Here is a 15639-nt window from a genome sequence, read left to right as displayed (position 1 = left end):
ATACATTAATTATTAAACGTATATTAATAGTAGTATAGTAGTATATTAATATATATACCTATTTATACAATATACATGTTATTAATAGCTCTAAAAACTAAAAATATTTTTACCTACTATTCTAAATAATAAATGTAAATGTTTCATAAGAAGTATTAACGTAAAATAATTAGAACTGTGGAGCAATTACTTCTGATTTAAAATAAATAACTAGTTACCTATGAAGGTAATTTAAAATTTTTTTACCTATATAATTAGTACATTAGATTTTAATTTAAAGTTATTATAGTTCTAAATTATTATAAAAATGTATAGGTATTTAATTATATTTTATCAATATTATATTTTATTTATATATTATATTATATTATATCATATTATATTTTATAAATATTAGTAATTGTACTACTTCGTATATATATTATATTTAAAATAAAACCTAAATGTATTAAAATTAACCTTTAAATTATTACCTTCTTTAAATAAATACGATACCAATTTCTTATTTTGATAATAGAAGAAAATTAACAGTAGAGAAACATAGCATCTTATTTTTGGAAGAAAATAACTACGACAGTTTTATTATTTATTCCAACAATGTACAATAATACAACTCACGAACAACAATTCAACGGAGGAAATAATTGTGATCTCATCACTACGAGTACAATTAAATTTATGAAGGTGCCCTCTGCGAAAGCGCGCAGCGCGAGTTGATTGAAAAATTCTGTCTGCACATTCTGTACTTACTTGACACGTTTCTAACATCGGCGGTACAAGAGTACCAAAATTTGATCAATTTTCGTTTTAACTAAACCGTTGTGTTAATCCTATAGGCACCTTGGATTAAGATTTTTGAAACCTTAATATGAAATTTAAAAAAAATTGTCTATACTTAATTGTTTTTATCTTTTCGTAAAATATTAAATAAAACTCATAAAAGTATTTACTTTAAAATTGTTTTCTAATTTTTACTAGACAGTATCATGAGTCCAGTTAAGTTTTATTGAAACTGCTTGTTTTAATTTTTCCGAGTTTTGAAAATGAGTTTTTGACAAAACAGCTTGTACTCGATAGATTAAAAATAGTACAATGAATCTTTAGAGTAATGTATAAACTGAGAAATACGTCAATTAATGACATCACTAAAAAATTCAAAATATATGTATTAAGAACTAGCTATCCCAGTGCACTTCGTTGCCCAAACGAAATGAATCAGTGTTAAATGTACTTACATTTATTAGCGTAACATGTGTGGATAAATAATATTTTTAGTTTTCTGATTTGGTGTATAGATGATATCTACGACAACAACTTTATATAACAGTCTCGTCAAGCATTGCTCTTTATTAATCATTAAACAGCAGCATTCTTAAAAAATTATTTATCTCATTTTGTTATTATTGTTGAACGACCTAAATTTGATTTCCTTATCATTCTGAACCTAAAGTCAAAAACTCAAGTGTGAACCAAAAACAACGAAAATGTTTTATACAGTTATACAACATCAACCGTTCATTAAAATACTAATTTCTAATCATAACTAATGATTGGTAACATTGATGAAAAACGATCTTTATGTGTGTATTTGACAATTATTTAAAAAACTAATAACAAGATTTTTTATTAACTAATAGAATCAGAAATAGGCTAAAAACCTGTTCCACCATATACGCTTTCATTATGAAAAAAATCAAAATGATCGGATGAGTAATTTTAGAGAACATGCATTACAAAGATTTCTGTTTTCACATTTATACATAGGTATATATATAGATATTCGTTTTCTGAAAATTAAATATTAATTATTGGTTCACTTTTAAAGTTTAATACTCGATAACTTAACTACATATCTACATATTTTTTATACTCTTTTTAATTTTTTCTTCTTTTTTACTACTGGCATTAATTTTATAACAAGTTAGAATTAATAAAAATATAACAGTTTTGTTATTTAGAATAATCATAAATTATTCGATGGCAATTATCTTCCAACCCACCCTTAATCCAACCTTACGGCAACAAATTAAGTGAAGACGGCGAGTCGCTGCGAAAATGGACCACGAGAATCCTGTAATAACAAATATGATAAAAGGAAGGAAAAAAATAACAATTTGAGTGAATGAAAAAATAAGCTTTTGGAAAATAAAATTTTCTTTTTTATTAGGCTAAGTTGGCCTACTATGTAGGTACACGCACTTCAAACAAAAATGCCTATAAAACAACGCCGTGTTAATCGATCAGCGATTCGTTACTTTTCTTCGCGGAAGTAAAGTACACACTAAGTAGAAAATACAAAAAAAAAAATATATATATATATATATTTATCGTCTATAAAAATGAACGCTTTTCCTAAACAACAAGACAGAAAGAAAAAAAAAACACAGGATGAAAATAATAAAGAAATCGAGCACGAAAAAATATCAAAATAAAATTAGCACAATATGTTCGTCTCATTTATAATAGTAATAATAATAATAATAAAAATAATAATAATGATCTTCTATCGCAACGCATTAATCTCGTAAATAATAGTATTTAATATAATATCAGTGCACGTGTTTGAAAATCAATGGCCAGCAGCGACGGAACATCACACTGCGGTGGCACATTGCGGCGGCGGCGGCGGCGGCGGCGGCAGTGGCAGCGATGTTTGCAGCAACAGAAGCCAACCGTACCGCAGCCGCCGCAGCCGGAGCCACCGCAGAAGAAGACGTTACCCACCGTCGTCCGAGATCAATGTTGCTTGGACGATTTTTTGGACGAGGTGACCCGGCTACCCTTGTTGAGGTATGCGTTGTAGAAGAACCGGGCGAACAGCAACAGGTAACTAAAGTACATGGTCGACGACAGGGTGATGTTGAGCTTGGACACCCGGCACGAGTGGGGGCCGCCGGTTTTCAGATAACCGTACGTGGTGTAGTTGATGAAGCAACCGACGAGCATCTGCGTCAGCTGACTGGCCGTGATGAACATGGACACTTGCTTGGGCGGCCTGTAGCCCATGGCCCGAGCCGCGTAATACGTGTACATCATCGAGTGCACCGAGTAGTTCATGACGATGAACCACCGGGCGGACGACGTGAACTCCATATACGAGAACCACGTGTACAGCAGCACGGTGATGTGATGGTACCAGTGCAGGAAGATGAGCGGCTGCTTGCGGAGCACGATGAATATCGTGTCACCGAGTTCGGGAAGCTTGGACAGCACGAACAGCCATGACCAGAACCCAGACACCGGGTCGTCCTCGACGTAGCTGCGAGTGGGAAGGAACAAAAAAAAAAAAAAAAAAATGAAACGATTAGAAAAAGAAATAAAACGTTCATGCAAATCGAGTAGCCTAGCGGCATTTTTTTTCTAAAATATATAGAATTTATATTAAGTATTTGGTGGAAAGAAAAGCAGGGAAGGCCCCTTCAAAACGCTGAACCATAAATTCTTAGCGATAAAGTTAGCAACAAAATCGATAATTCAATTTATTTTTCCGTGCTGTTTTCAGTAACGTTTTGGTGTAACAAGACGCCAAGAGTAAAATTAAAACATTTTAATATTACATTAGGAATGTGACAAAAACTTGGAATTCAACAGTAACAACTTTACGTAGTTAGCTATAGAATATAAGAGTGCATTGACCGATATATTTATAGAATATATTTAAAAATTGGTTTTAAGGTCAAATTGTTTGTTGAAGTGTATGTTTTGAAAGTTAATTTAAAACCAAGCATTTAGATTAATATTTTAGTAATTATTAGGTCAACAATTATTTTATAATGTTGTCACAAATTCGATAAAGACTCATTTTCGGCTAGATAGTCAGTGGGTATATACAGTTTAGATTATACAATATAGTGCAATACAGTTTATCAAATCATTTAGTTTTTATTTTTTTTAACACATTTTATAAATTTTTTATGCATAAGTACATACTAATTACAATTATACAAGTATACATACTAAAATACAAACATTACAAAAAATAGAAGTTTAGACGGTGAACATTTTTGTGTTCAACATTTTTAAATTCAAGATTTTATCGTTGAATAATTTAAGGCCATCACTACAAAATTTGGTGCTACAATTTCCTATATGTATAAATAATTTCAATTCACTTCAATCCGAACACTGACCATGAGTAGTGCGAATAGTACACATCTTTACGCTGAAAACTACAGTTAAAATAGCTTCCGTATCCTTCAAATACGCTTATAAATTTTCTATTTTAACCCATAATTATAAAATAATTATAGTCATCGATTTTTGAGAACATTTTGCCGCTGGTTATTATATTAAAAACAGTGCAATATACTTCATTTGCAAGTGTAAATACTCATTATCCAAAACAATTTTATTTCGAACATTTCTCTTTCATTTTTTAACATTTTGGTCATTTAAATAATTAAAAACAAATGGGTATATGTTAAATTATAAGTTTATAACTCTATGGTTACTGATATTGTATTCATTCGAAATTCAATTTGAATATTATGTAAAAATTCTAAAAATAGTATTAGACTTTAGCTTTGGAATATAAAACTTAAAAAATATAATAGATAATAGCGATAAATTATTCGTTGAATAAAGTTTCCATAGAGAATCCACTGTATCTTAAAAAAAATTTCTAAAAACCATATAACTCTCGAGAAAATAAGTCGTGAATGAAACTTTAAAAGAATAACTCTACATTAAATACCATGATAAATTATAGCACTATATATAAAAAATGTAGTATCACAATTGGTATTAATAACTGAACACACGAGTAAGTAATCTCATATTAAAAGTAATAAATTAAACGTCGATTTCTACTTCATATTGTAGCCACTGATAACAATAACCCAATAACCCATTGACACACGACTGTGCTCACTGTTCACGATGCTTCCGATTCCGATGTTCTTATCACCACTAATCACCATTAATAAGATTGAGTATTATTGCGTTAAAAGAAAAATTTTCCTGCCACAAAATTCATACCAATCTTGTTAAGTATACATTTATTTTGTATTTGGATTACATAGGTACGCGAATAAATGAGCAAAATTATTAATATTCAGAATACTTCAAAAAAATATAGTTATAATACATATTCTGAACAATATTACACATACCCACTGGTATTTATTCCCGATAAAAATCAGTTTTTAAATGATTAATACGTACTAATATTAATAAAATTATACCTAATACATTAACATATCAATTAATGATTATATTAACAAATATTATATTTTTATTAGTACAATAAATAATAATTTTAAGTAGCAACAATTATACAAATAAATTGATTATTGAAAAATCTATTTGGTTACAAATAAAAAATGATTGCTCAATATTTTTATTAAATAAATAAATACAAAATAAAATAGGTACTCAGAATACGTGTTTGGATACTTTACAAGAATAGATATATCAATATTAGAATTATAGGCAAAAATAATCAACGGCTGTAAAAATATAAATTAATGGCGCTAAACGAATATCAGCTTAAACGGTTATGATGATTATACAAACACGAAAAACTACAAAAATCTAAAATTTTAAACTTAAGAAACAAAAACCAACATGGGTTCAAATGTAACCAAAAATAAAACGTTAAATTCTAAAAAAAAATAGACTTATTTGACTATCTATTCTTCCACTAGCCGAAAGAGAAAAGCCAAACTAAACCGCAATTTTAGAAACCTGCAATTCTTGGACACCGGAAATGCGTCGATAAAGCGGCGCTATCATTATACAACACGTTATTATATTCGTTATGGTCATGGACGGTAGTAATAAAAATTATAATAGGCACCGATTGTCCTACTGTATAATGATTGTACTACCAAGGTACACAATTTTTTCACTGTCAATTCTCATAGGTACGTTACTTTTTTTTAAATGTTTTCCATTGCGGTCCAACACAATACTCGTCGTTAATACGACGTTGAGGTTTTTCAACGATGATTTAAGTACTATTATCGCTATTATTATGATCGCAATTGCAAAGTTCAGGATAAATATAAATATTATCCACCGCCCATCAGTTATATTTTCACCCGCAACCTTGCCATAATAATATTAAGTATATACATTTGATATATTATATTTTATAAAGACGTACGTTGCTTTGCGTATTGCCACACTGATTAAAGAACATTACATAAATAATAATCAAGTGTGCTTCATAAACACGTTACAGTACCTAAGTGTCCTCGTTCTGCACACCTACTTCTATAGTCAAGAAAAAACATATCATTAGGAATTAAGGAAACCAAAATTATAAAACATACGTAAGAGTGTTATAAACAGTATTATTCAATCAGTGTAAAATGTAAATCAACATAATACACGCCACGCGACTTGTAAGTAAGCCAAGTAAGGTACCTACATTGGGCTTGTTTGCGTTGGCTCAAAACTAACCTATAAAGCACAATAATATCTTCTTCGATGAAACACGTTCATTTTTAAAATCGTAATCAAACTTCCGGGGAACATTGTCTCAGGGTCACAGATGTGATTTCCGCGAATAGCGAACGGAACAAGTTTATATTTTATAACAAATACGCATACTCGTTTCAAAAACTGGAATTTTTCTACGTTTAATCTTAAAACGTGCAAGAGTTCAATACCAGCGTCCCCACACTAGTTTAATAAAGTTGATTTAAAGTAGAAACTAGGAAATCTAGTACCTATGTTATTATTCGTAACGTTAGACAGAATGTTGGAAATATTTTGTTAATAAAATATTAATAAATTGATTCGAACAATTCTTTTAACCACACAATCTAGACAAGCTTGATTTTTCTAATTTTGTAGCTATAAATCCATAATATAATATTAAGTATGTAAATCGACGTCTGCGAAATATACACTCAATTATATCGAAATTATTAAGATTCACATAACCATTGATTACGACTACACAAAATAAATTCCCAAAAATGTACATTTAATTCATTAATGTACTAAAAAAATCGCCAAAATAAACGAAATTGAAAAAGAATAGTTTTATAAAAATAATATTGGTAAAATAAAACATGCAACAGCAGCAGTATTTACTAATTTAGCTTAGAATAAGATGGACAGAACATATAACAAATAAATTAGAAGTTTATCAACGAGCAGAAAAAACAAGAGGCATTCTGAAAACATTAAAAACTAAGTTAATTGAACACATACTGTGTCATAACAGACTACTTAGCAGAATAATAGAAGGTGCCATTGAGAAAAAAAATATCAGAGGTCGACCGTCACTAGACTACATTAGTCAAATAGTATGAGATATGAGCTGCATATCGAACTGTGAACTAAAAAGGAAAGCGGAAAAGTATCAACAGTAGAAAATTGCTATCAACTAGCCTTTAGTCTGTAAACAAAAAAAGAATATATAATACACCTATGATATTTTTTCACGTCATAAAAAACGCGTTCAAATGCCATTTAGAGCCATTAACTATAATTTAAATTGACCAAATAATATTTTTCACATGAGAAAAGTGTTTATAAATACTAGCACACAAAAAAGAAGACGCTGCTATGTTAAACAAATAACAATAATCCTCGCAATAATCAAACTATTACTTTTTATATTTCGTATTTGTAGGATAAAAAAACGAAATTGACCGATAAAACTTAATTTTTTATCAGTTTGAATGACAAAAATTGTGCAGCCCTAGAATATAAATAGCACAAAATAAATCACCGGTTTTATTAGTTATAACTTATAACTTAGATTATATTATAGAATAAACTATTTTATAATCAATGGTTTATAAGAAGTATGCGTTGTCTTGACCATACCATTATTTTTGCGTTGCTGTCTACTCGATTTAAAAAATAAAAAAACATATAGTATGGCTCAAAGGTCGTATTGTTATAAATATACGTGAAACAGTTCGATGAGCTAAAAGAGAAAATCGTTGTTTAACACAGAATGCAGGCTGCAATAGTTATTATTTTGCACGTACACTAATTATTATTATAATTTATAACACTACGTGGAGTTATGATATGCCACGTTTTGACCGTTTGGACTAACTGATAGGACGACTTTTAATTGGAAATAGTTTACTAGAGAATTTTTCTTTACCCTTATAATTTTCCAAACTACCAGTTATCAATATTAAAGCTATTTTAATACACACGAATCGTAGAATATTTGACAATTCTACTCTGGTACTCTAAAGTACTTATAATAATTTTTTTTATCCTTAACAATACTATAATTAGGTAGGTGTAAATTATATTAAGATAAATGCTTTATGGAACACCTGGGCTGAATACATAATACTATACAAACTGTCGAAATGAAAAATGTTTAAAAAAAAAATTTGATAATTACCCTACGACACAGATAATACATTTGTAATACATTTATTACAAATAATAAATGGTTATATATATTCATATAAGTGCTATAACAATATAAACAATTTTAAGTAAGATTTTTGATTTATATCTATATAATTAACACTCAATTAATAAATAACGAATGATTAACCGATGAAATATATGTAAATAAAATTGTTTCTTACCACGTTTTAATTATTTAATTCCCGTATTTGATTACTAATATATGATTTACTAGTAGAAAAAAAAATTTATATCGTTTGAAATTGTTTTTAAATGCAACTATTGCTGTAATTCAATATCTTATTCTATGGAATTAACGCGACGTCATTCGTAATTCACGATTTTTAATGATTTATTTTTCGATAAATTGTGTAAGTTCCTATATGATTTAAATAGACATTTGACCATTCTTTTCACTATAGTTTGCTTACAGCTAAATGTACTATTTTCTCTATTTTTCTTTACAAGATAATGATAAGATTAATGTAAAATACTTTTAAATATAATAATGTATACATTATTATAAATAGAACAAAAAAATTGGACTTAAAAAATAATTCGATTCCGTTCAACAGTTTCATAAGAACAATATAAAAATATGAATGAGTCATTTATTCATTCATAGAAATTCAATTAATGTATTTTTTAAAGCTTAAGATAAGAATTTTAGTATGTTCATGTATATCACTCAATAACAAAAAACATTATAAAAGCAGCAGTTAACTTGTATATTAAAATAATGCAATGACTTCAAATGACTTGACTAAGAAACTTAATAACCTATGTATAGTAATAAATGAATAAAAGTCTCGTCTTATATATTTTTCGTATTAAATGTATTATGTAATATATTATATACATAAGGTTATAGAAACATAAGTGCATCAAACAAATTACAATTATTACAAATGGAATTCTTCCGCATTTTTACACATTTTAACCTTTCAAAAAATAAAAAAATCAACCACACTAAGCATAAATACACACATTTTGTTTGTCAACAGACAACAATTCATAGAAACAGGAAGTCATACGAATATTCACAACCACATATGCTGATGTGTGCCGATTTTTGTGTGTGATTTGAATGTACCCAAAGAATCATAATACAAGTCACATTTTCTATTATTGCTTTTTACTATCTAAGTATGCAGCACCTATAATATTTAGAGATGGCATTACAATTCGTAAACTATAATAAAAAATTACAAAACTAAACATAAAACAGATAGGTAACATAATATTTAAATTTGTTAAAAATTATTGAAAACTAATTTAAACGCTTAATGGATAATCATTTTTAAAAACTGGTAATAACAATTTATTTTGAAACCATTAATGCGCCATTACAATTAGCCGTAAATAGGTACTTACCTACATAATTATTAAGTATAATATAACTAAAAAATAATTCAAACGTAAAATATATTGAGTGCCAATTAAATTAAATTATCAAAATGTTTTCTTCGAAATGATTAATTAAATTCAGTTAAAAATAAAAGTTATAGAAACATAATTAAATAATTATTTCGCACTCAAAACTATTTATTGAATGATTCATTTTATTGCTTTAAGTAACTATCAACTATCAAGTAACTAAAATCCATAATTTAATTTAATTAAATCCATATACTTATAATATAGGTGAGTATATTTAATAACTAGATATTGAAAACATTTCGTAAATACCATATACCTATATTTTATAAAGATAAAATAAATGAATAATATTGCATTGTGTACAACAGTAGGTACTTAAAATTATTCCGAAATCCTAACAATGTTACGTCACAATAATGATTTTCCAATGAGGACATAATATTTACCTCTGTATTTACCAATATATTATCATCATAAAAAATACCAAGACTACTGGTATAATATTATTTTAGTTAAAATTTATTAAATAGGATTTATTGGATCAACAAGCTCAAATTAAAGAGGCTCATATTTCCTTGTATAAAAAAATGGACTTTTTTAAAGTTCTTTTTAACCAACCCAAATATAGTAATACATGATATTATACTATAGTTAAATCGTAGACTTATAATAAAACTTATAATATTATAAGTGATAAGTCTATGAGTTAAATAGAACATTTTATCATTTTTGAACTGTCCAATGATTACCTAACCTAACATGCGGGGGGCTTTAGCATTACTTTCCTCGAGTTATAAGATCTATAAAAAACACTAACATTTTTTTTCAATTAATAAAGGGAAAATCGTAGAAAAAATTATATTAAGTATGTTAAATAATTTAAAACTAATGACTAACACAATGATAAAACATTTCAAGCAAATAATAAAATATTAAAATATACCTACTGCAGGTTTTGTGTAAGAAATATTTTGGATGCAATACATTTTGATTTTAACTTCATTTATCATAGATTATTATACATGTATGATAGTTTGTGAATTTATTAAAAAAAATAACCAGTAAATCAAAAGTATTTTAAGTACTGTAACTATGAAGACATTTACAGTTAAGATAAACCATTAATTTGTACAATAGGTAGGTAATATTTTAAAATAAAAAAATTATATTATTAGTTTCCAGTGATATTAATTCAGAAGTTAATATTCATTATCTAAATAAAAAAACATTTGAACAATACTAATTTAATTGCATTTGAATTAAATGAACAGCAATGCTCATCACACATTAAAGCACATGGTATATTTATGTATTTATAGAATCATGCCTGTGGTAGGCTATTTTAGCAAGGTATGATTAACGTTACTTAAACGATTGCCCTATATTTCAAAGTATATATCATTATAAGCATGTTATAAACTTATAAACAGATATTTAAAGTTGACCAGAAATGAAATAGAAATTGTACCTATTAGATTATACTCTGAAATTATTAAAATGTAACTTCGCTACAGGGAATACAAATTGTACATATTTACAGATAAATTTAAAATTACTAATTATATTGTTACATCTAAACAGTAATGTCATCATATCAATATATGCTTAATGATGTAAATAAAACATAAAATATACAACTATACATTAGTAAATAAAATCAGTTTAATGCAGAACTTGCATTAGGCATGTGAAAGCAGAAAGGTACAATGATAATTTACTCATACTATTAGTTACTAGTTTATTACTGACATACTTGTTAGTTATTACTTATTACTTTTATCATCACTACAAAAAAACTAATAAAATTGTACATCACAAAATCACAAGACAAATACATTTATTTCAGTCTTGTGCATAAATATATTATTGATAGATAGGTGTATTTACACTTTTAAGTTTTAATACTCAATAAAGTACAAACTGTATACTGAAATCTCTGTACTAATAAAATTAGTTAAGTTTAATTTAGTTGCCACCAATTTGTTAAATTTGTTTACATTACTTGGGGTTCAGGTAAAAATATTTTTACACTAGCTTATAGAATTATTTATACCTCATTAAAATATTTATTATATTGATTTAGACATAGATAAATAAAATTTAATAGTTTAAGAAAAGTAATAAATCACGAATAAAAATTCAATTAAGAAAAATCAGATGGATAATGGTTAATTGTAACTTGAAATTTTATAATTATAGTCAAAAATATGACATTTAATAGAAATTCAGATAGATTAAAATAATTTGTTTAATTGTCTAATGTATTACCAATTTGAACCAATTATTTTTCATTATTAACTACCTAATATTTTACGTATACTAACAAATGCATATAAAATAAATATCCTGACAACCATTCTTATTTATTGCATAATAAATAATATTTTGATATCACACTTAATTAAATTCACAAACATAAGTAAATTAAAATCCTATGTTTTATTCTTGTTATTACCTGAGATTAAATATGAAAGATCAACCTGATTAGGTAAGATCAATATAATAACACTGGTACACTACTAATTGGTACGGTAATATCTACAAATAATTTATTAGAACTAACAGAATGCACTTCGACTCTTAATTTGGCATCAAATATGATATAATTGCATATAGATTATACCTATATTAAATAGTAATTACCTAATTATTTTATCGAAAAGAATAGTTGATGACGTCAATTTTTTTTTTTTTAATTAGGTTTTTTCTTATTTAGATACCCACAACCTAAACAAAAACCAAAAATTAAAAGTTGATTTTTGTAAAAAAAACCTGGCATAAACATTGAATTGATGAATAAGAAAATTGTAAAATTATTGTTTTAACATTTTTATCTTTTTTTAAATATCTTAAGTAAGTATTCATAAATGTATATTATATAACAATATAATGAACATTTAATATGAATTTAATAATTAAAAAAAAAAAATGGTCTTATTACCTAATTATCAACAAATTTCCTAACCTAACCTAACCAGTAATCCAAGGATACAAAAATAGAAGAAATATTTAAAATACTCAATTCAAATTTGAATAAAAAAAATTTCCTGTGATATAATTTAAACATAAAACTATTAAACTAAAGTAATATTTTGAAACATAATACTACTTAATCAACATAAATTAAAGAAAAATAAAAACAAAATGACAAAAAAATATAGTTATAGTTACTTGGTAAGTTTTTTTTTTTTTAAATAATTGATTAATATAATTAAGTTAATCTGAAGAATGTATAATATCAGACAATTATTATTTAGAACTGGTAATAATATAAAATATAATACCTATTTATAATTGATAATTAGAATATAATATTATGTAGATTGAATATGTTTATTCAGTGGTTTATAATGGATATATTATATGTTTTGATAAATATAAATCACAAAACTTATAAATATCTACTTAATATGAAGAGTATAAAAAATATGTTATTTTCTTAAACGACAAATAATACATAATAGCAAGTAACTAGGTAGGTGTATTATGTTAAAATAACACACTAGGTACCAACAGTGAGGTTAAGTTGAAATAAACAATATTCAGTTACCTATTAAAATGCACACTACATCCTACAGCTAATTCTGTACAAGTAGGTTTTGAAAAAAAATGTGTTTTAAAAATAACATATAATAATGTATAACTATTGAATTAATCAAATTTAAAAACTTTAAATAAATATAATAGTAAATACTTAATAAACAAAACTTTTAACATCCATCTCGTAAGTATTCACAACAAAAATGTAAAAGACAAGATGATAACCTAACCTTGTTTTTTTTCAAAGTTAAAAAACTCTATCATTTTTTAAACCAATTAAAACAAACATAATCACAACATAGGAGCAATAACCAAATAACCGTGTAGTGCACAATGTGTATGTTTTAAACGGACATAAAGAGGATAGACATAGTGCACAGAAGAAAATATATTTATTAACCCCAAGAAACATTAATAAGTACCTAATAAAATATTAATTTCATACATCCAACGTACATATACATAGTTTTAACAAGGTTTATTAAGTATTGCACTGTTATTACCAAAACAATTGATAAAAAAATGCACTAGCACGTCTGGGAATGAATGATAAAAATTCTATTCTCATGTTAGTATAATAGTTGAGCGTTCATCGCATTTAAGTCATGTTTTTACGATTATTTCTGTGGCGTGACGGGAGCTTGAGCTAGGTAAACTCAAGTTTAACGGCCAACACGTAGATACTGAAAATACCACACCGCCTTTCATTCGTGTTTAAGGCCGTTTGAAAAAAATTGTAGGCGTATAATACTTGGGGGTATTGGATATATTAAATTAAATTTGGCCGCGAGACGACCGGCAGCGTGTTATCAATGAACCGAAAAATGTGACCTCGCGGGCGAGCGTCGTTATCTACGAGTGACGCGCAGGGGGGCAGCAACGGCGATAGGGCGCCGCCGGGAAACAGACGACGGCCTTTGGGCGGCAATCAAAAGCCCGGCGCCTCGGTCGTCGCCGAGCAACGAAGACGTTACACACTCGCGTGAAAAATTATTAACCGACACCGTGACAACGCGGTGATTAATATAGAAAAATAACACACCCAAGCACGTGGGCCGATCGTTGTTTACCTGGTGACGCACACCGAATGGTGCAGGCCGTATTTGTTGAGCACGCGGAACAGCTCGGGCGCCGTCCGGGCGAATCCGACCAGGCTGAACGTGGCCAGCATGGTGTTCCACAGCACCAGCAGTCCCTTGAGCCGGAAACCGGCCCGGTCGCGCATCATCCGCCGGAGCCCGAACACCAGCATGGCGTATATGGTACAGTAATAGAACCCGTTGGTCCAGTTTTCGGTCATCCACTGCCGCGTCCATTCGTAATGGAAGTTCTCCTCGAAGTCGAACACGTACGAATAGTTGGACGGTTCGGGGTGCATCATTAGGCGGACCATTGCGACGTCGTATTCCCGCTCGAACTGCTGACGTACGACGATATGATAATAATATTAATAATATGTAATGTGATGGGTTTTAATTGTTTGTCACGCGGTTCGACGGCGATCTGGCGGAGGACTGGACGTAAAGGACGAGACGGGGGTGTGAATCGGTCGCTTTGCTCTATCGCAAACTGACCGAAAACCGGGTTGAAAACGGGAACGCGTGTATTGAGAATGCGACAAAAAACACTGTCGATATTCTTTCGACTGTTTAACAATATAATATATTATGATTGTGATTGTTTGCACGAGAGTCCGTGGCCAGTCGCTCGCGCGCGCGTGTTTATGTGTTCGTGTGCGAGAAGAGACTGCCGACTGCGGCTACTGATGAACTGACGTACTCTCGCTGGCGCGTCTAAACGGAAAGTGTACTTCTGCTCCGGGCGTTCCGGCTCAGACGTGATCGTGAAAATACGATATAATAATAATAGTAAACACGTATGCGGGAACGCGCGTGCGTGCGCGTGCTGCACCGCGGCTGCCGCCCGGCGGCACGTAACGCCGCGAACCTCGCGACGCGCCCCGTCCAACCCACCGAAGTGAACCGCGTCACATGGATCGCCGCCGCCGCCGCCGCTGGAATATAGCAACGTTGTCGTGACGTCGTATAGTCGACTTTTTCGCGGGTGGGCGGGAGAGTAGGGGCCCGGCAAGGGCCAGCCAGTGCGACAAACATGACGCGCGCCCGCACGCACAGTGCGTTTACCTGCGGGGAATATTATTATGTGACACGTGTTACGGCGTACGACCGCCACACATCTACAACTTACTACCACGGTCTACAGACCGGAAGACAGAAACCCGAAACCTGCCAGCAGGTCGCTGCGGTCGGTCTTGATACTTGAATACTTGATAACTAATTTATTTTCGGATCGACGATCGACGTACAAGATCACGAGTGTATTATACGATTTATATATTTATAAATATATATATCCGAGATT

At 29.5% G+C, this 15639-nt stretch overlaps 1 protein-coding gene across 1 annotated transcript; it reads right to left on the bottom strand.

The window, feature by feature from the left end:
• Positions 1-2136: 2136 nt before the first annotated feature.
• LOC114126845 (elongation of very long chain fatty acids protein 6) lies at positions 2137-15126 on the bottom strand. The gene is made up of 2 exons (XM_027990882.2): positions 14328-15126; positions 2137-3259 (listed from the first exon to the last, which is right to left on the bottom strand). The coding sequence occupies exons 1-2, from the start codon at positions 14648-14650 to the stop codon at positions 2737-2739; spliced, it is 846 nt and encodes a 281-aa protein (XP_027846683.1). The 5' UTR covers positions 14651-15126; the 3' UTR covers positions 2137-2736.
• Between the last annotated feature and the right edge of the window lie 513 nt (positions 15127-15639).

This window comes from Aphis gossypii, chromosome 2 (genome assembly GCF_020184175.1).
Source record: "Aphis gossypii isolate Hap1 chromosome 2, ASM2018417v2, whole genome shotgun sequence".
Taxonomy (NCBI): Eukaryota; Metazoa; Arthropoda; class Insecta; order Hemiptera; family Aphididae; genus Aphis; species Aphis gossypii.
Note: the sequence above shows the minus strand (reverse complement) of the source record. Positions and strands in the feature narration are given on the sequence as shown.